This window comes from Bombyx mandarina, chromosome 08 (assembly GCF_030267445.1).
Source record: "Bombyx mandarina strain Sakado chromosome 08, ASM3026744v2".
Classification (NCBI taxonomy): domain Eukaryota; kingdom Metazoa; phylum Arthropoda; class Insecta; order Lepidoptera; family Bombycidae; genus Bombyx; species Bombyx mandarina.
Window position 1 is genome coordinate 4,339,072 of NC_143215.1, and position 23,122 is coordinate 4,362,193.

General features: G+C 36.3%; 1 protein-coding gene across 8 annotated transcripts in view; it reads right to left on the reverse strand.

The window, feature by feature from the left end:
* Nucleotides 1-23,122, reverse strand: part of pdm3 (POU-domain protein pdm3) — a 200,404-nt gene that overhangs the window by 18,273 nt on the left and 159,009 nt on the right. For all 8 annotated transcript variants that reach the window (XM_089729007.1, XM_089729008.1, XM_089729006.1 and 5 more), the window contains one exon: nt 13,861-14,039. In XM_089729007.1, the coding sequence (XP_089585133.1) occupies nt 13,861-14,039 (179 nt within the window). The remainder of the gene's footprint in view (nt 1-13,860; nt 14,040-23,122) is intronic.

A 23,122-nucleotide genomic window follows, 5' to 3' on the forward strand; every position in this document is an offset into this window, starting at 1 on the left:
TGTATTATTAGTTTTTTAAATTTTTTTGAATAGTTTTCAAATTTATTTTATAGTTGTTCAAACATATTTAGGAAAATACAAGAATTGGTATAATCGGCCGGCCATTGATAGAGCTGTCGTATCGAAATCATTATAAATACAACTACATACTTATCAATGAATCAGCCATTTACTTAACAAATCGAAAACCATGTACGTTCAAATCCATTACACTAAATCGATATTATATTATTATTATATTCATCTGTAAAAATAACCTCCAAAAAAGGAAATATATCCTTTATTTACCAGAGGAAGCATATTTTAAATAACATTGCTTTAACCGATTGCGGGTAAAAATCAAGATTCGAAATTCGCAAACAGAAAGTAATTAGAAACGAGACGTCATTTTACGTAAAAACGACTAAATGGGATTTTAATACCGAATAAACTAAATTAAAAGTCTTTGATATAAGTAATTAAGAAAAGTTTCGTAGTAGGTAGATACAGTCGATTATTTCGTTTGAAACTTCTGAAGTACTCAAGAACAGTTATTTTAATAATACTAGTTAATTATAATCGATATAGTATTTCGATTATTTCAATTGTATGTATGTAATCGTAATACGAAACGAGTCGATTCGGTGCGCGTAATTTCACCCATTACGTATATTATTCACAAATTTATAATTTGCGTGTCAAGTCGTTAAAATACACACGAATATAATTCTTATGTCATTGACACAGAGCTTATTGTTATATAGGAAACGTGAACGTTTTTAGGCGTACATGATACACCTAATCACTCGAAAACTTTAATTAAGAATAATGAAGCGTGGAATGCCGAATAGCGGACCGCGGTACCATTATTAGCTATGTCGAATTTTTCACTTTTTTTTTTAAATCTTTCGGGGTATCTGATTGAAATTGTGAGGAATTGATTAATTTTAATTATTTATTTACACGTTTTATAGCGTATTAATTAAATTCTATTTTTAATAAATGAACGAGCAACCCTAGTCTCATCTCTGATGATAAATGTGTAAGGAAATGTAACTTTATGTTAAAAAGTAGCCAAGTATATAATTTTTTTATTGCTTAGATGAGTGGAAAAGCTCACGACCCACTTAGTGCTAAGTGGTTACTGGAGCCCATAGACATCCACAACGTAAATGCCGCCACCCACCTTGAGATATGAGTTCTAAGATCTCAGTATAGTTACAACGGCTGCCCAACCCTTAAAACCGAAACGCATTACTGCTTCACGGCAGAAAACAGGGGAGGTGGTGGTACCTACTCGTGCAGACTCACAAGAGCTCCTACCACCAGTAAGTGTGTAAGTGTTTACTAGTAAATAGTTTTATGGGCAGGATGCTCGGTAAATTACGCAAATTAAAAATTTTACGTGTGCGATTTATTATACGATGTTGTTCCTTCATCAAATATTTTTCTTGAATTGTGTTGAGAGAGAGAGAGAGGGAGAGAATAGACTTTATTGCACACTGAAACACAATGTACATTTAAAAAAAACAGTCAAAAAGCAGATACCTTTGTACAATAGGCGGTCTTATTGCTAAAAGCGATTTCTTCCAGACAACCGGCAATTACGCAAATTATAAATTTACGGGTTTGATTTTTATTAGAAAAATTGTTACTTGCTTGCGGGATTCGAACATCGTTGCATCGCTATATACGAATGCACCGGTCGTCTTATCTTTTAGGCCACACCGTATTCATTATGCGAATTTACTTTAAAATAAATCATTAGTATAATAAACGTTTGGATTTAGTCGAAGGCTAAGTAAATTCGTTAAACTGAATTCTCGAAACTAGTTGGAAAATCAAAGCCAATATTTCAGTTATAATTGAACAAAATACACACGATATTAAATTACAAACCTTGGTTAACTACGTTTCGTGAAATTGTTGTCCATAAAATTATTATATCTTTACCAAAAAAAGATAAAAGATCATATTTATTTGTAACATATTCATAAGTACCTTACTGACGGCGATCAGAAAATATATCCTAAATTTAGCTATACAAGGTAGCATTTTGTACACAGCTTCAATAAAACCTGTGTCACTATAGTTATTTTATTAATAGGCATAGAAAAATCTCTAGGTCTAACATCACGAAACATGAGATCTATCTTAAGTATCAATCGTATAGAATTCTTTGTTGTATAATATCTGGAAGTTGTTTTTAGACCCTATGGAGGTGCGTATCAAACATGGTATAGAAAAAGATATTGATAAAGGATTCCGACTTCAAGTCGATACTCGATGGGGACCTATGTGCTTAGTGAGTTTTTTAACGTTCTCGATAGCGTAAAAGTTAACTCAAATTTGTATGCAGTTGGAACAAACGTAGCGGCAAACGTAAGCACACTGGACCCTCTACGGTACAGTATCTTTACGATAAGGTCGCCAACACTTTACAACAACAACTTTGAAGCTGATACCAAAACTTACGTATCATTTTATAGTTGTGACACTCGTAGCGGGAGACTTATCCAATAATTTACTGGTGGTAGGACCTCTTGTGAGTCCGCACGGGTAGGTACCACCACCCTGCCTATTTCTGCCGTGAAGCAGTAATGCGTTTCGGTTTCAAGAGTGGGGCAGCCGTTGTAATTATACTGAGACCTTAGAACTTATATCTCAAGGTGGGTGGCGCATTTACGTTGTAGATGTCTATGGGCTCCAGTAACCACATGTGGACATTTAAAAATTTCAAACTATTCCAAAGGCGAATGTATTGAGTATCAAAACGATAGTAGCTTACGTGCGAAACATCACAATGCATATAATTGAGTCGTCTATTATCAAAGGTGGCAATCTGTGCATTTGGACAAAGAAATGTTATTGATATGTCAATACAGATTGATTTGAATATAATCGTCTCCTTCAAATAATACGGTTCAAAACCTGCATTAAATAAAGGTTAATACTTAACCTGTTATTTATCTAAGATGTTGTTTAGAAGAGTTTTGTGACTGCCAATGGAATACAAAGTCAATAATTCGTTTTTCTGATTTACCAATAATTGTCCAAAAGTCACATTGCCGGCTTTGATAATAGTCGACTCATATGTAATTAACTTTGTTTATACTACTGTTCTGGTAGAATGGAAAGTGTCTTCAATATACCTATGTCAAACATAAACAAGTCTAAACTAATTGAAGGAGAAACAGGCGAGAAAGTGAATAACCAATGTTCCTAGTTAACTTATTTAACGTGTAAAATGTTTAATTGAAATTTATAAACGTTAGAACGCTGCGATATTAAATTGTCGCAAATGTTCTAGAATTTTCTTTGAATTTATAAAGCTTAGAATTTTTACAAGAAAATATTCATAATTTTAAGGTCTGGTTTTTTATTGCGCAGTTGCGAGGACAAATCCGCGGCCCCACTGTAAAAATGGTTACCAGAGCCCATAGCCTCAATAACATAAATTCCGCCAACCACCTAAGACTGATGCCCACGTCATCACGGATCCTCCTGATCCATTAACGGTGCTTTTAGGCAATACAAGCACCGGTCACCGTCCTCGTCGAACCCGTCGCTTGCGACGAAGGGCTCGACGAGCGAATTAACCCACAGACACAGCCCACTGAGTTTCTCGCCGGATCTTCTCAGTGGGTCGCGCTTCCGATCCGTTGGTAGATTCTGCGAAGCACTGCTCTTGCTAGGCCAGTGTTAGCAATTCTCCGGTTTGAGCCCCGCGAGCTCACCTACACAAGCTAGGGTACGCTGAAATAGCCTCTCAAGGCTATTAGCATAGAGAGAACGGAACATTGAGCAATGAAATTAAACTTTTTAATTTTTTTATTGCTTAGATGGGCGGACGAGCTCACAGCCCACCTGGTGTTAAGTGGTTACTGGAGCCCATTGACATAAACAACGTAAATGCGCCACCCACCTTGAGATGTAAGTTCTAAGGTCTCAAGTATAGTTACAACGGCTGCCCCACTCTTCAAACCGGAATGCATTACTGCTTCACGGCAGAAATAGGCAGGGTGAAGGTACCTACCCGTGCGGACTCACAAGAGGTCCTACCACCAGTAAAGAACATGGGAACATGTATAAATTTGACTAGACTAGCAGTGGTGGATATTGTGAGTTCACACGAATAAGTACTTCCATTTTGCCTATATTTACTTGAAATCACTTCATCGATCAGATTGGGAGTGTGGGGCAGTTGGTTGATAGCACTATTGAGAATAGGACCTCATGTATCTCAAGGTGGGTTATATTATGACGCTTTAAAACTAAGGGTGCAAAATGGCTTTAAAATAATCGTTCCTAGGAACCAAGATATCGTAGATATAAAACCAATTTCATTCATCGGGTCATCAGCACTATAATAATTTAAGAGCGTTTATAGACACGTAATTTTAATTAAATTTTGAGCAGTAATTTACTTTTACACGCTAGTTAGCGAAAAGGATCGCTAACCGGTTGTTTAGCGATTGTAAACTTGATTTGTGTGTCGAATTTTTCAGCGCATTTTCGGAAATAACCCAAAAGATTCTAAGTTCAACTACCTAAGTAAACGTTTTTGTGATTATTAAAGTCAATTTGTTAATTTTTATCGCATTTTTATTTCAAGATACGTGTGTTTTATTGTTATATGGGCTTGGAATCCACTTGTGATTTGCAAGTGTTGAGTCCTTCGATAGAGTTTCACATGTAAGACATTTTTTTAGTAATAAAATTTAATTCTCTATTGTTAGGTACTATATTTCTGTTGTTATGCAAGACAATTGAGATACTTACGATATCTCAAGCTGAATTACGGCATTGTAAAGCCTGTGAGGTTTGCAACCATTTAAAATAAAATCTAACAATTTTTTTTTTTATTTAGGTCCGAACGACAGGAGTATTAATCTCGTTCTGTAAAAAAAGAAGAGTGTAGTTCATAGTATTATTCTGTTTTCAAATTTGTACTGTTCATTATATAGGTACGTTTTTTTTATTTGTTTTACATTTTTGGAAACCGCAAATTGTCGTCCGTTTACTGGTAATATGTGTTTAAGAAAGAGATGGCCCAAAGGAAGTTTGATGGCCGAAAGGATTTCTTCCGTAAAACTGCATTACATGTAATCTATCAGTAAAGATTACTTTTCATAAAACTGAAATCAATGGACAATATAAAATTAACAAAGGTTTTTTTTTTTCGTTCAGCTTAAAATGAATTTATACCTATATATTAATACGTGAAGCAAAAACTTTGTATCCCTTTTTACGAAGATTGCGCGGACGGAGGAGTATGAAATTTCCCACACTTATAGAGAATATAGAGAAGGAATGCAGGAAGCAATTTTTTTTTAATTGTGCATTTATAATACATTAAATCAATAAAAAAATCATTACACACACTACTGTGTATGAGACACATACATACTCTTTCTTTATTGTCCAACTTTTGCTATTGCATAAAGTCTGTGGTCAAATTGAAAATAGGTTAATATTTCTTATCTTTAATATTATTTGTCTATAGTGTAGTCTTGGCGAAATCTGTGATTATAGAAGTATAAAAATTTTGACAATAGATCTTTAATAATGTTTAAAATTATAATTTCAATTAATTATTGTTGAATTTCGACTACTGCGGGACCACTAGTTAGTATTAATTCATATTATTATTATAACACATTGAAGTTATTACTTTTCCGGAGTTCGTAAAATGATACAGAGATGGCAGCACATGTATCTTACGAAGCCACTGGAATAATTACATTGTAATTACAGTCAAACCTGGATTACCGAGGACTTAATGGACCGAACTGTCTTTTTCACTTATTGAGGTTTTTCACTTATAGAGGATTAAGACGCTTAAAACGTCGGAACCTGGAAATTACTTTAACTTGTAGGTCTTACTGTATTTTATTAGTTTTTAATGTTATGAAGTTTGTCTTTAAAAGGATTTTTATCAAGAAATTAGCTCTCGAACATTAATTCTCGATTGAAGAAGCTTTATCTATGGTGCATAGTGTGCGTTACATACAAGCGCAGCGTCTAGGGCAGTGTTTAGGGGTGCCAGCTTCGGTAATTTCAATAAATATGTTTCATTTGTGTCCATTTCATTTTGACCTCCGCTTACTAGAGGGCGCTACGGTAAATATTGCATCGTCTTTGACTCTCGACTTCTGATCTAATCGACAAGGTTCGGTATATGCTTATTACTCAGCCCTGCATCAATACGGTGCTAATTTATCTACCAAATTAATATATGTAACATTATATTTTTACTTTTCTGGTTGACATATGGCACATTTTGGTAAGTATTGAGTTTAGCATCTATTAGGTTATAGTGTTTTCGGACATTTACTCCTGGTAGCGCGCATTATGATCCGGCACCACCATCCTGTCTATATTTACGGCAAAGCAAGGTTGCGTTCTGATTTAAAGTGTGGGGCAATTGGTTACAATACGACCTGGAAGACGAATTACGCTATAAGCTACGTAAAAAAAAAGAAATAATAAGAACTCATGTAGATCGCCACCGCTTGAGAAGCATAAGCTTTTTTTTTCCCTACCTCTGCTGATACCCTTGAGAGGCTATTTCCGCCCTAGCGTGAAGGTGAGCTCTCGAGGCTCAAATCGGAGGTGTTCCTGACTGACCCTAGCAAGAGCAGTGCTTCGCAGAATCTACCACCGGATCGGAAACGCGACCCACTGAGAAGATCCCGCGAGAAACTCAGTGGGCTGTGACTATGGGTTAATTTACTCGCCGAATGACGTGACGGGTTCGGCGAGGACGGTAACCGGTGCTTGAGGTATCTAAAGGCACCGTTAATGGATCGGGAGGATCCGAAATGATGTGAGCACAAGCTACCAATACGACAAGGTGCAGAATTTTTTTCTCAACCAAATACACTACCTACTAGATGATGACCGAGCTTTGCTCGGTTTTTTTTTTTTTGATAACGCCATCTTGTTTAGTTTTTTTTTTTTTTTATGTCTCAGATAGGTGGACGAGCTCACAGCCCACCCGGTGTCAAGTGGCTACTGGAGCCCATAGACATCCACAACGCAAATGCGCCACCCATCTTGAGATATAGGTTCTAAGGTCTCCAGTAAGTTACAGTTTAGTTTTTTAGTTTAGTTGCCCTCAATTAATAAAAATAGTATTATTATTCGCCAATAGATGTCGGGAAGAGTTGATTATTGAAAACACGAATAGAAAACATTTTCTGAAAATAAATCGTAGCTAGATCGATGTATCGCCCCCGAAATCCCCTGTATACTAAATTTTATGAAAATCGTTGGAGCCGTTTCCGAGATTCAGATTATATATATAAATATATACAAGAATTGCTCGTTTAAAGGTATATAGATTCACACATCAAGATGTTTTCAAGAGTACATTTTTTTTATTTTTTTTTTATTTTTTTTTTTTGTCCTTGTAGGCAGACGAGCATACGGCCCAGCTGATGGTGAGTGGTTACCGTCGCCCATGGACTTCAGCAATGCCAGGGGCAGAGCCAAGCCGCTGCCTACCGCTTGATACTCTCCACAAGCCTCGTTTGAAGAAGGACATGTCATAGCGTTAGCAATTTCTTATTTCACAAAGTGTGCACGTGTAAACGAAGTAGGTACTTCGCTTTAACTCTTCGTTTTCGTTATCGATTGCTCTCGATTAAATCGACGTAGTTAATTATTTGTAATCGATTTTAATTAGTTAATTAATTAATTTAGTTCGGCCGAGTCGTTGGATGGTTTCTTTGAAGTAATCGTCCGGTTTCCTTTGTTTCGTTGCGTTCGTATTTTATTGGTTTTTATATCGACAAAAGTGATATACTTTTTAATGAACCAGTTAAGAGAAGCAAGTTACTCGTACTATTACTATTACTTTACTGGTGGTAGGACCTCTTGTGAGTCCGCACGGGTAGGTACCACCGCCCCGCCTATTTCTGCCGTGAAGCAATGATGTGTTTCGGTTTGAAGGGTGGGGCAGCCGTTGTAACTATACTGAGATCTTAGAACTTATATCTCAAGGTAGGTGGCGCATTTACATTGTAGATGTCCATGGGCTCCTGTAACCGCTTAACATCAGGTGGGCTGTGAGCTCGTCCACCCATCTAAGCTATAAAAAAAAAAAAAAAAGTTACGCGTACTATTTAGTAATAATTTCGGTATTGAATTCGGGTTCAGCGATTTTTCTTTTGGTTTAAATTATCGTGGATAAAGATAAAGATAAAGAAGCCTTTATTAACAACCTTAACTCATATTTAGGTACATTTTTCTTTTCATTTGACATCGGCTAAGATTGTTTTGCTTTCGCTTAGGCATGTAATATATTATCGTGGATATAATGTTTTAAATCAATCGATTCAAATCCGTCTATTTCTGCGTCCATCAAAAACAATGTGCCTAAGTTTTAACGCGTGTTTGCGGGTTTCTTTCCTCCCATGCGCATTTGTTAATTCATAAGTCACCAAAATCTTGAGTTCACTATTTCATACACAACGATATTGAGTTTTAATTTTAGAATTTAATTTACGAGTAATACCTAAATATACATTTTAGTATATAGGATAAGATATAGATCTTATTGATAAAGATTCTCAGATAAGGAGGTTTAGGGACTCAAGTATAAAGTCGAGTAGTATAAATAATTTGAATGCTATCACTATATACAGATAACAGGGAGGGTTTAAGGGTAGGTATATACTAATTTTTGTTATGATCCATAACCAAATAATTAATTTTCATTAGGATTATTTGATCAAAATATTTGTGGTTCATACTTGTTCGAGTAATGTTAATTCAGTAATGACTTCAGTGCAGCGGTTGCCGATATCGGTAGTTGTAAAAACTTAAGCTAAGCTCACGACAGTGTAGTGCTTTAAAAAAAAAAGTGTGGTGTCGTGGGACACCGGATAGGAACGAAGTTCCTTATTATAAAAATATTGATTTTAAGTTCTATTCAAGGTATAAACTTGCGAACTTATTGTGGTACACTTCATTCACGGTTGTTTGCATAAGAGTTAGTGTATTGAGCAAACGAACGCTCTGAGATCGTGGTCAATGAATGATAAAAAAATATGTTGTTTTTTGTACGTTATTACAAAGTTAAGTCGTACACTGTGTGTATTACTAATAAAAATCTTACGTTACGGACGTTTTTCCCGGTACCCCTCCGTCCCATAAGGAGCTTCGTTTCAAAAATCGGATCGTATCGCTGAATGTAAAACGTACCGTCGTGTTGGTGCCCGGAGCCCTACTTCTATTGATTACTATTTAATTCGTTGTCGGTGGATACAATTACTAAATTACACAGTTCCTCTCCTACTTTATACGTTACGATAAACGCCAATTAATTTATCGAAGTTGTTATGGCTTTTGTTTATTTTAAATGTTGCCCAAAAAAAAAAGACTTACTTTTTTTGTATAAAAAACTAAAGCAATACAAAATCTTATTGGAGTTTTCTATTTCAGATTTATTATGTTTAATAAAAATTTTATTGCTTATGTGGGTGGACGAGCTCACGGTCCACCTGGTGTTAAGTGGTTACCGGAGCCCGTAGACAGTTACAACGTAAACACCGCCACTCATCATAAGACAAGACTTCAGTTTTCGCAGTACAACGGCTGTCCCACCCTTCAAACCGAAACGCATTACTGCTTCACGGCAGAAATAGGTAGGGCGGTGGTACCCACCCGCGTGGCCTCACAAGGGGCCCTACCACCATTAACAAGCTTTGTCACCCATAATCTAAATTAATTATCCAATCAGTTCGAGGGTACGATACTATTGCCTTTTATCAAACACAAGTATTACAACTGCAGAATTGGAAGACTTCAGTACATTCTTACATAAATTAATGTTACATGACGCTCATATGTATATTCGTAATGTGATTATATAAACGACGTTGTCACATGTTGTTTCCATCTGCTGCCGAATGTAGAGCATCTGTAGACCGTGGTGTCGAGAGTAGTGCGGATCTGGTCAGTCCAACGTATTGGGCCTCTACCTCATGGTCTTTTTCCGTTCACTTGACCATTGGCCATTAGCTTCTCTAAGTTGCCGTCATACTTTCTGGCAATGCTGTCAAAGTATTCCAGAGCTCCATGTAGGCTGATGTTTGAAAGCTTCCTCTGTATTTGGAGCTCTGTGAGAAACGTTGATGTGACGCGCTGTCCAGGGAATTACTCCCTTTTTTTCTTTTTTGCTACCTATGCTGGTAGCCTTAAGAGGCTATTTCAGCTTCACCCTAACGTGTAGGTGAGCTCACGGGGTTCAAACCGGGAGACTTGCTAACACTGACTCTAACAAAAGCAGTGCTTCACAGAATCTACCGCCGGATCGGAAACGCGACCCACTGAGAAGATCTGGCGAGAAACTCAGTGGGCTATGTCTATGGGTTAATAATTCACTCGTCGAGTCCTTCGTCACAAGCGGCGGGTTCGACAAGGGCGGTCACCGGTGCTTGTGGTACCTAAAAGCACCGTTAATGGATCGACAGGAGATTCCCTAGCATATTTCGTCAGTACCAAGATAAAAAAATTGTATTAATTCCTAGAACTATCATATAAACTGCAACATGCAGCATTTTACTGTCTATGCCAAGTATAATTCACCTGATTTATTAACGCCGCGATTCGAATAACTTATTGTCCAGACGTTTTATAAATAGACTCGTACATGTGAAAGTTACAAAAGTAAAGTCAGTTCTAAAATTGCGGGATTTCATCTAAAAATCGCAACATCCGACAGCACGAAAAGGGGCCAATAAAAATAGCCTTTGTCTTAAATAAATTGCGATCGTCTGCTGCTTGGGCGGATAGCTAAATTAGTTTCAATTAACTTGTGTTTATTATCTTAGTCTACGCTCGGTTCATTATATTGCTTTTATTTGGTATTTAAATATATAAGCTTATTAACTACTAGCCGTACTCGCCCGCTTCGTTGGGCATTTAAAATTAACATTATTATTTATTGTCATTATTATTAGAGAGTCCAACACTCATATAAATATTAACCTATCCATTAAGAACATGTATTTCCTACATGGATACCAAGTTTCAAGTCAATCGGATGCATGGTTCAGTAGTTATAACGGAACCTCCGTAAAAACCACTGTAGATTTATATATTATTATAGAACATTTATATTTACTAGAGGTCCCGCAGTAGTTGAAATTCGACTATAATTAATTTGAATTGTAAGTTTGTACACTATTATGATTGTATTTTATACTTCTATAATCACAAATTTCGCCAAGACTACACTATAAAAAATATGAACAAAGACAAACAATATTTAATCTATTCTCAATTTGACAACAGACGCCAAGAACAAAAGTTTGACAATAAATAGTATGCATGCGTGTGTGCGTCAAATACATGGTATGTAGTGTGTGTAATGTTTTCTTTATTGATTTAATGTATCTTTTATGCATTATTTAAAAAAAATATTAGCATTGTGCACTTTTTCGCTATACATACTCCTCCGTCCGCGCAATTTTCGTAAAAAGGGATACAAAGTTTTGCTTCACGTATTAATATATAGATTAGTATAGATTAAACAAACAATCGTTTCTTGTTTAATTGTTCGCTGTTATTTGATTTTGTTTTATGACTGGTGCTATGAGAAAATAAGTTGTAGTTTATATTTGGATAAACACTGGGGGTGGTAAGTAAGCTATTATCTTATCTAATCTTGCGCAAGCAGTCGCGTTTGCTTGGCTACAATTAATAATTTTTCACGAGAAAGTACCAAATATTTTCGCACGCAAACCCCACATTATAAATACCAGCGAATGAGAAACAAAAGACGTATTTCTTAGAGAGCAATTTTTAAAAACTGCACTATTTATCATTCCAATACGAAAAGTAATTAATTATTACTTGCATAGCTTATTGAACATACACGAACAGTGTTACAAAGAGCAATTTAGCTTCATCTTATACCTTTAAACGAGCAATTCTTGTATATATAAGTATATATATATAATCTGAATCTCGGAAACGGCTCCAACGATTTCCATAAAACTTAGTATACAAGGGATTTCGGGGGCGATTACGATTTATTTGCAGAAAATGTTGTTTTATTCGTGTTTTCAATAATCAACTTTATCGATAATCTACTTTATGACTCTTCCCGACATCTATTGGCGAATAAGAATACTATTTTAATTGAGAGCAACTAGCTGCTTTAAAGACACAATAACACTAAAGCTACTTCAGCAGATGGCGTTGTTGAGCAACCCGACACAATTTATCAAAAAAGAAAAAATACCGAGCGAAGTTTGGTCATCATCTAGTAATTATCTAAAACAAGAACATTTTTTGAATTGATTTCTATTGGAACAGAGTTAAAAAAATACTTTACAATTTTACTTAGTTTTAAAATTTATGTAGCACAGGGTTCGATGACCTGTCGATGAATCCCAGATTTACAAGATATTGTCAGATAAACAATTTTTAGTTTTATTTTTCTACATATATGTCAAACCGAATGGAATAACAGTTACAGTAATTAGAGTAAATTTAAAAATTTTGTATGTTTTACGTCTAGAATAATGTCTTCAAAATACTTTTATCCTATCTTCTATCCCACTCTTAAAGTGTTACCATATATCATTTAAATACAACAAGTCAACATGATAGTGACATTTCATTTCGACATTTCATAAACAACACATTTCTCGATGTTTCGATGCAATCATAAACATACATAAAGTACATAATTTCATCCATAAACATGTTTTTCGTTTCAACACTCTAAATAATTTATGAGCAACGAACTTCATTTCTACGTCATACATAAGATTAAATGCTCCGTTGAATATGTAATTACACTAAGAAAAAAAAAAAAAAACAAACAAACTTTTTTGAAACCCACAAAATTAACTTTACAATGTTTTTGATAAGATCAGTGCCCGCGCACCTATGTCGAACTCGCAAGCCTACTTTACGTTAATCAACTTTGGACAGTGTTCGGAACGCACTCGCAACTTCTAAACACAGTGCATTGTCGTCTCTCTAACTCTTTATAGCATTAGGCGGAATAACTCCGGTGTCCCACCGTTAGACTTCGACATAGCTAATGGAACGCCTATGCTTAGAACGAGAAACTTTTATGGATAAGTCGAATCTAGTTACGAGTTCAGTTGAAAATAGACTTTAAGTTCGCGTTGACTCTGCTTTTGTTGTGTTTAAATAGCTAATTAGTTCACTTGCCGACGTTTTGCGAGCTGTTGATTTTAGAGAGTAATTTGTTGCCAGATGTTCTGTGCTTATTTTTAATTTGGACGTTTTAAGCCAAACATAACAAAGCTAATTAGAACCGGTTTTTTTTTTGGCGGACACTCAGAGTAGGTCATTAATGGAAAATTAAAGAATGCCTACGTATGGATGAGGTTTGGTATTTTTTAGCTATCAACACTGCCATCTATCGAACGTTGTAATATGTACTTCTTACATAATTGGTTGGGGAAAAAAGTCTAGTATGTATGAACTTGTAATAAAATCTCTTTGGCTATACTATTTGTATCTGGCTGGTTTTGGTATCATTAAAAAAAATATTTTAAAGAAGATAATTTCAAATTCAAATTAGGAAAATGTGTGATTTTTATTTATTTTTCCTACTGTCAAGATGAGTGAATCTAATGAGAATTCGATACAGTTTAAAATTTTACTACAAAAAAGTTAAAAATGCAATGCGATCCAGTTAGCAAGCAAAATGGTACCTAAATACTTTAGTTAAACGTAAATAAACTATATTAAAAAAATGTCGTGAATTATCTTAAAAAAATTTAAGAACCTTTTCCCCAACCTGTTATATTTCATTGATCGTATTGGATATAACAGTTGTAATAATTAGTGTAAAAATAATATTAATAATAACAAAATCGGACTTACTTGGTGAGTCTGCCAACAGATCGGCGTCGTCGTGAGATGGCGACTTCACCGAGCCCGGGGATAGTTTGACGGGTGCGTGTGGCGACGGAATCGGCCCGGTTCCGCTGCCGGCGCTGCTAGTCGCACCGCTCGCGTTGTGGGACGTCGTGATCGTGATCTCGCCATTCGACGCAGCAAGCCTGCACGCGTAAAACAAAAAAAACATGTAGAACTTAGAGAGTCTACGTTTGGACGCATTATGTTTTTAAAAGTAGTAGTACCTGTGCTCAACAAATATTCTTTATGTATCCGTAACTCAGATGAATAATTCGAATTAGTGGGTGCTTAATGTGAATTTAAAGAATTAGTATAAATTACTAGCTGACCCGGCAGACTTCGTAGTGCCTCGATCGATATAATCGATAAATAAAAGACACAAACAAAAGGAATCCGTGTGACGGGGGGACATCAAAGGGAAAACAAAATTGTTATTTTTATTTAATTCCGAGCATTTTCATATGTATCTACCTTTTAAACCTTCTCTGGACTTCCACAAATAATTCAAGACCAAAATTAGCCAAATCGGTCCAGCCGTTCTCGAGTTTTAGCGAGACTAACGAACAGCAATTCATTTTTATTTAAATAGATAGATTACCCATTTTTTTTCCCCACCTATTCTAGCTAGCTATTCTAGCTACGCCCTGACGATAGGTGAGCTCACGGCCTCAATCTGAGAGAATATGCTAACACTAGCCCTAGCTAAAGCAGCGCTTCGCAGAATCTACCAACGGATCCGAATCGTGACCCATTGAGAAGATCCAGCGAGAAACTCAGTAGGCAGAAAGCATTCTTGAAAGTTCTGAAAACACGCTAGCAATAGCACTCGTAAAATAGTACGCGTAAAATGAAATAACAATATAAAAATTTCTCACTTCAGGACATCGCAGAAGGTACAAACATAATAGGCATCGCCTGAATATATACAAAAAAACATTCACCCTATTAGTTAAGACACTTAATATTCCGGCTCGTACACCACGCCGAGTAAGTTTCTCGCAACAATGCTTGGCGGAGTGCGTACGTCGCGGTAAGTGCGTTGTAGAAATGAGGCGCACGCTTCATTAACTGCGATGCTGCATTAACTGTAATTGCCGGCTAATTAGGGCCTCATCCGTTGCAGCGTGCACACGTTGTAAGAGCACAAGTGTTGAACTGTCGACACGAGTTACGCCGCGTTTTTTATTGTTACGAACATTTTATGTTTTAAAATATCGTACTTACACAATGTGAATTCTGGCTCAATACACCGATTTGAAAAGCGTTTTGGGTTTAATGCGTCCCGTTTTTTTTTATTGCTCTAGTGGGTGGACGAACTCACAGGCCACCTGGTGTTGAGTGGCTACTGGAGCCCATAGACGTAAATGCGCCACCCACCTTAAGATATAAGTTCTAAGGTCTCAAGTATAGTTACAGCGGCTGCCCCACCCTTCAAACCGAAACGCATATATACATATACATATTCTATAGTAGTTTATTAATTGTTATTAATGCACAACACTTCATCGATAGTATTGTCTTGTTTAAAGAATACTCAAATGACTAAAAGATCTTACGTTACGGACGTTTTTTCCCGATTACGGTACCCCTCCGCATCGTCCCATAAGCAACTTCGTTCCAAAAATCATTACAAATCTTAGATCTTCTTTCGCTAGTCATAGTCGCTTACGTTTTGAAATACGCATTTCGGAATCGCGACCCACTGAGAAGATCCGGCGAGAAATTCAGTGGACTGTGTCTGTTGGTTAGCTTTCACGTCGAACCCTTCGTCGTATTCGCTAGGTTCCACGGTGACCGGTGCTTGGAATGATTTTCAATGCATTATCTGTTTCTTATACACATCTAAATGTATATAATCAAGATTTGCGTCTCACTAGCTAAACGTTTCCTTGAATTCACCGCGGAAATCTTTCGTTGGTATATCATTTAACAAACTTAATTTCAATACTGTTGACTTTACATATAATGCGAATTGATATCCCGACCATTTGGAGACAGTAAAAATCAATTAGGAAGAGAAGTATTCTATGACTGCGTTACTAAATCTTTAACTGCATTTTTAATTACTTTTAATATTATAATGTTTACGTCATTTCGATAATAATCAAAGAACATATGAAATTACCTCTTATTTTATTGTTACGCAGTCATTTAGCGAACCATAATACCTCACACACGTAAATAAACTTAAGAGAACCATACACATACATATGTCTGTACAAGTGTTCAAATTAATATTACAATTATTAACCCACACATGTACGACAGTCATTAATTATTGTTCCTTCAAAATTAAATGCAAGCACGTACGTACCTACTTGGAGTTTCGAAATAATGAGTAATCGAGATAATTATTGTTTTTAGGGTTCTCTAGTTGATTGAATACGAATCCGGTTAATCGTAATGGGTTCAAGAAAATATGCACTCACTAAAACAAAACGAAATGTTTGTTACTACCTAGTCTGGCCGTAAACATTGTTACAATAAAAAATAAAAAAAAATCTATTGCAAATAACATTTATTACTTTTACAGTGTGTTAGTTTAATACATAAATATAAAACAATTTAAAGTTTTTTTTTATTGCTTAGATGGATGGACGAGCTTACAGCCCACCTGGTGTTAAGTGGTTACTGGAGCCCATAGACATCTACAACGTAAATGCGCCACTCACCTTGAGATATAAGTTCTAAGGACTCAGTATAGTTACAACGGCTGCCCCACCCTTCATTTCCTTTGATTATAACCTCTTTCCTGGTGGTAGAACCTCTTGTGAGTCCGCGCGGGTCGGTACCACCACCCTGTCTATTTCTGCCGTGAAGCAGTAATGCGTTTTGATTTGAAGGGTGGGGCAGCCGTTTAAGCTATACTGAGATCTTAGAACTTATACCTCAAGGTGGGTGGCGAATTTACGCTGTAGATGCCTATGGGTTCCAGGAATCACTTAACACCAGGTGGGCTGTGAGCTCGTCCACCCATCTAAGCTATAAAAAAAAATACACGGGACTGTTTAATAAATTAATATAACATAACAAAACTTAATTAATTTAATGTTAATGGTTCGCGGAATATAATTGATCTCATTTACTTGTCATTCGTGAGTGACCTTTGTATTCGCAAGAGCAACTTTAAACTGGCAGTCCTAACGAATGCGTTAAGCTGCGAAGCTGCGTGCTATTTATTTTATTACGTTGGACAATTTAATATTCTAATCTCTCTCTCTCACTTCAATCGGTCCCTCATTGCTGAGGATCGTGACTCCGTTTGATTCCGTCAACTAGCTGTCGCCGAGCCGACTAAAACCTCCTCTCGCTCAACAACCAATGTCCAAACTCGCATGAGACAGAACTCATGAAAAGGCAAAGGGGGGAAAGTGTAGCGCTTAGTGCGGAGCACATCTCTCTCATCACCCTCCCCCTCGGGACGCCGGACCAAATTCCAAATTGCTGGTATCCTTGCGTGCAACATGACCAAAATACCGCAAAATTATTTGTAAGCAAGTTGTGGATAGACGTTGAGTCTTTTCTATCTTTGACTGCTTGAGAATAGAGATGTTGGTACGGCGGGCCGTCAATGGTATTCGTAGTATACGTCGCCAGCACCACATCACAAAAGCGTCGATTCTCTGCCTATCTGCGGCTTTGAATAATAATACTAATATGTGTAGTTTCAACAAACTTAAAAGAAAACACGATTAATTAATTTCGTCTAAATTAACCTGACGACGCTGGACAGCGAGTTAGAGCGAACTTATGGAGTTATTGTCTTATTATTGGTCCTTGATGCGTGTGTGAATTCTCAAGCTATTTGGTAAGCAGCGGCTTGGCTCTGCCCCTGGCATTGCTGAAGTCCACGGGCGACAGTAACCACTCACCATCGGGTGGGCCGTATGCTCGTCTGCCTAGAAGGGCAATAAAAAGAAAAAGTGTCGAAGTCAGGGAAAATGTCGTAAAATTTTTCCATTACGTATGTTTATATACATATAAATACAACAATATTGGGTGGGATTAATTATATTGTTTTTTTTTTCAAGTAAATCCACCGAAATTCTGAAACGGCTGAGTTAATTTTTTACGTTATGTATTCATAATGCAAGAATAATGCAATAGGGAATGAAATTTAGACAAAAAGTCACAAAACAGTTAAATTACATGTGTTTTGGGTAGAAAATGTGACATCGGTATTTAAAAAAAAAAAAACTTATTTATTTTCCACAAAAGTAAACAACTTACTAGCTTAATAACTCAGTTATTTATAGTGTATAGCTCAGAGAGGGGTCATATCTCCTAAACCGCAATCTTTCGGAATGACAGACGCTGTAAGGCATAATCGTTCATGATTTAATAATAAGCTTAACAATTACTTTTAATAAGTGAACACTTTTTGCACTCGTAATATACAGGGTGTAATATTTGCAATCCTAGAAAACACCTCAATAATTATTATGGACCTAATTAAAAATCCAAGAACTCATGTGTGCGTATGACAAATTCCGTAACCCACAATTATTTTGTTCATTCAATAGTTACAGAAGAAAATGAAACTGCTTGTGAAAAGCTAAACAATTTTTCGTTAAATAAAACCTAATTTAACTTCATTTTATAAATGCTTAAGCTGCCGGCGCGAAGTGCTAACATAAAATGAAGAAAAAAAAAGTAAAACATGGATTAAAAAGCCAGTTAGGTACTTGGGTTCTCGGGGCAATAAAGGGGAATAGAGAAAGCCGTTGAGATTTTTATTTGCCATTTTTTAACTACCGTCAAATGATTTAATATTAAGTAATTAAATTCAGAGAGACTATCAGGTCCGCTGAAAATGACTGCGCAAGGTAATGACGTAGCCTCTATGTAATTAATTTACATATTGATATTGTGAATCGTTATTGCTTAAATTATTATCATCGATCTAACTATTCACGTGGTGTTAAAGTTATTTCTTGGTCTTCTAAGAATCACAACATAAATTCTACCGCCAAATTAGCATAGTCATCATAAAAGCAAAATAACTTAATACCATAGACGATTCGGCATTTTTCTATATTTTAGAACGGGACGCGAGAATTCTCCTCAGCATAAGGATTTAGGGTGGTATTTCGGTATCCGGTCAAGGCTAAAAAGATGTGAGAAAATTTGCTTAAAAAAAAGGAAAGCTCCACACATTTCTGTATTCCTCGCTCTTTTAAATGCCGATGTCATAACATTATTGGCGCAGTTTCCTTTAATTTAACGCGCCGGTATCTCACACTTAACGTTCGCTCTGTACAATATATGTAGTTCAAAGTCTAAGTGACGAGATACTTTGTCATTAAAATTCTTGATTGATACATAATTACACTTTTAAATTTTACAAACCTATTGATGTAATGGTTTTTGCATTTGTCATTTGAGAATAGAATTATCTAACGAAATTGAATTCAGAATGTGTTTTTTTTTTTGGTTAGATAACCGAGAAACTTCAATAAAATCGTTAGGAGAATAAAATTTGTTCCTTTACTTTATCCCTTCGAAATTTAAAACAGGATTATCGCGTCGGTTTTTTTTTTAATTGAAAATTACGGACCGGAATAAGAAAAAAGACCTTAACGTATTATAAAATTGAGAAACGTTCACGCGACATTCGTTCGACAATCTTAATGCAATTTTAATGAATGTCGTATCGTATAATGTTTATCTAGATTGTAGGCCAAGAAATAAGGTATTAAAGCTTCATTATGGATGCGAGAATTAATGGCACCAGTAATTATGAGATCGCATTAACTAACGCACACAAACTCAATAACAAGTCTGATACAGTCGCCGTGTACTCTATATTGTCGAGAATTTAATGTATTGTCTCATTTTTTAAATTTCAATATGATTAAGTCATCATTCAATTTAAATTAGTGACCTCGCGTCAGACTTGTGTTATGTAGCTTAAATTGTTAATCAGAAATGAAATATCCGAGAAAAAGTTCATGAATAGAACGGTAGTCTGTTGATGTAAGCTATGTAATAAAATATAAAAGTGTGGAATATCGTCTGCTCGCGCGTTCAATAAGAGACGATATATGAATCATTATGTATTTAAATTTTAAACGGTAAACCATTTGAATATTCTAGAAATCGAATCGAATTTCTTCTTTTTCGTTCGAATTTCAAAACGGCTATGGCACCTCATAATCTTAGTACAGTCGACGACTAAACGTTAATATATTCCGAAGTACAGCCGAATCTATTTATCACCATTAGTTCGCGGATTAGACGCGTCACGGGCGCTAAGGTAATTATGGGCGTTGGAATACTTAATGCCTCGTCTGTACCTAATTATATGTTCGGTTTAACAGTGTACTGGTGTGCTGCGGCCTTGGCTTCGTATCTTGTTTGTTCGATAATCGAAGTGCAATTCATATTATTGCTGTTATGTTTATTGTACCTATTTCAAATGTTAGACGCTTACTAAGGGAAACCTTTTCGAAAATGGATAAATAGAACTAAAGCTTATTTAAACTGACAAGTAAGACTTAAAGAAGCTTATATTTTTATTTTATTGGTTAGTTTGGTGGACATGGTGATGAAAGGCGATTGCATGCAGTAGAGATGCGAATGCTGCGATAGATGTGTGGAGTAACGAAAATGGATAGAATACGGAATGAATATGTTAGAGGAAGTCTGAAAGTGGCACCTGTGACAGAGAAGCTGAGAAGTGCTCGTTTGGGATGGTATGGACATGTGATGAGACGAAATGAAAATGAAGTTGGTAAAAGAGTGTTAACTATGAATGTGGAAGGATATAGAGGAAGAGGTAGACCTAAGAAGAAATGGATGGATTGCGTGAAAGACGATATGGGTAAGAGGGGAGTGATCGAAGAAATGGTATATGATAGAAGAGTATGGAAGGAGAAAACATGTTGCGTCGCCCCCAGGTAACCGGGAGAAGGGCACGATAATGTTACGAGTTTGGTGGACAAGCTCACAGCTCACTTGGTGTTAAGTGGTTACTGGAGTCCATATATATCTATAAAGTAAATGCCGTGACCCACCTTGAGATATGAGTTCTAAAGTCTCAGTATAGTTACAACGGCTGCCCCACCCTACAAACCGAAACGCATTACTGCTTCATGGCAGAAATAGGCAGGGTGGTGGTACCTACCCGTGCGGACTCACAAGAAGTCTTACCACCAGTACCTAATTACGCAAATTATAATTTTTGATTGGGTTTGATTTTTATTACACGATGTTATTCCTTCACCGTGGAAGTCAATCGTGAACATTAGTTAAGTACGTATTTTATTAGAAAAATTAGTACCCGCCTGTGGGATTCGAACACCGGTGCATCGCTACATACGAATGCACCGGACGTCTTATCCTTTAGGCCACGACGACTTCACAAATTATTTAATAAGACTATTATAATATATATCGCCTTCTTGATGTGTACTATGCCGCAAGGTCATGGAGCGATTGTAAAGAAAATAAGTATCGAAGACATTGTTCATGTTGCGTATGTATTCTCATGCGTAACTTTAATTATCAGCATAAAACAGTGTAGGATGTTTCAAAGAAATATAATTTCATTTATTGAAATTAATCACGTGTCGTTTGATAGTAAATTGATACTAATTCTAACCCAGGAACATATTTTGATGCGTCTGAATCAACTCCACATAAATTTTTTTTATTGTTTAGATTGGTGGACGAGCTCACAGCCCACCTGGTGTTAAGTGGTTACTGGAGCCGATGGACATCTAGAACATAAATGCGCCACCCACCTTGAGATATAAGTTCTAAGATCTCAGTATAGTTACAACGGCTGCCCCACCCTTCAAACCGAAACGAATTACTGCTTCACGGCAGAAATAGGCAGGGCGGTGGTACCTACCCGCGCGGACTCACTAGAGTCCCTACCACCAGTAAAGTGTGCAGTAAAAATGTAAACTTGCTTAAGAACGGAACACTTTCAAGAAAACTTTCAGTATAAGTATACTAAGTGTTCGAGGTCTTCTGAAGTCTAGAAAATTCGGTGCATTTTGTTTTACAAAAACTATACAAAAACTTTTAATTTAATTTAGAATAATAATAGAATGAGGAAAACTGGTATTACGAGCATTATTCATTTTAATTAGCTATTTAATTATATACAGGATAACAAATACACTGCATTACATACAGAACATGTTAATTATATGTAATTGTGTCGCGGAAATGTTTTTTAAAAATGCATTTTATTTCCAATTAAATAGTAATCAAATTTTATTGTATTCGAAAAGCTGCTTGCTGATAGTCAGAACTTCGTTAGATTTCACTCGCCTCGTAAAAAAACCTAACTAATTAATTAATTACCTATTTCATGTTTCTGTGTATTTAATTTTTCTTAATATTTGTTTAGGTCTTTTTAGGTCTAATGGTTATTTACTACTATATCACTGGATTTAGCGATAAGTGTAAACCTCTCCCCTATAAAGTCTAATCCTATGGCCTATGTCTTAATGTTAAGTGCAAAGAGGCTTAAAATAGGTAGCCGCTCGTAAACCTGTCAGATCAAACTACAGCATGGCCAATATAAGTTGATATGATCACGCTCAGAAATAGGTAACGTACAAATATCACATAGGTGATCGAGGAATCAGTATTTGAAGTTGCTTTTAGTCAGTTGAGTTTTTATAGTTGATAAACTTAAGACACGGAACAAATAAATATTTTTTTCCCTACCTATGCTGATAGTCTATTTGAGAGGCTATTTCAGCTTCTCCTTGACGTGTAGGCGAGCTCACGGGGCTCAAACCGGGAGCGTTGCTAACACTGGCCCTAGCAAGGGCAGTGCTTCGCAGAATCTACCACCGGATCGGCAACACGACCCACTGAGAAGATCCGGCGAGAAACTCAGTGGGCTGTGTCTATGGGTTAATTCACTCGTCGAGCCCTTCGTCGCAAGCGACAGGTTCGACGAGGACGGTGACCGGTGCTTATGGTATCTAAAAGCATCAATAAAGATAGACCAGTGTATGGAGAAGCAGAACTTTGTGGCTAAGAATTAGCGCCAATAGTTTGGGCAAAAGAACACGGTCTTAGCTTGGAGCTCTGGTAGTACAGGTTCAAGATGCTTTAATGATCGCCAAACTTTGCTAGAAAATTACATTTCCAGAAAAAGAATACAAAGGAAACGAAAAAGAAAAAAGAAGAGAATTGAAGCTCAATTAACAATACACTTTTTGTGAATCTTCGTTTTTTTTTCCGATACGTTAGCAATGTA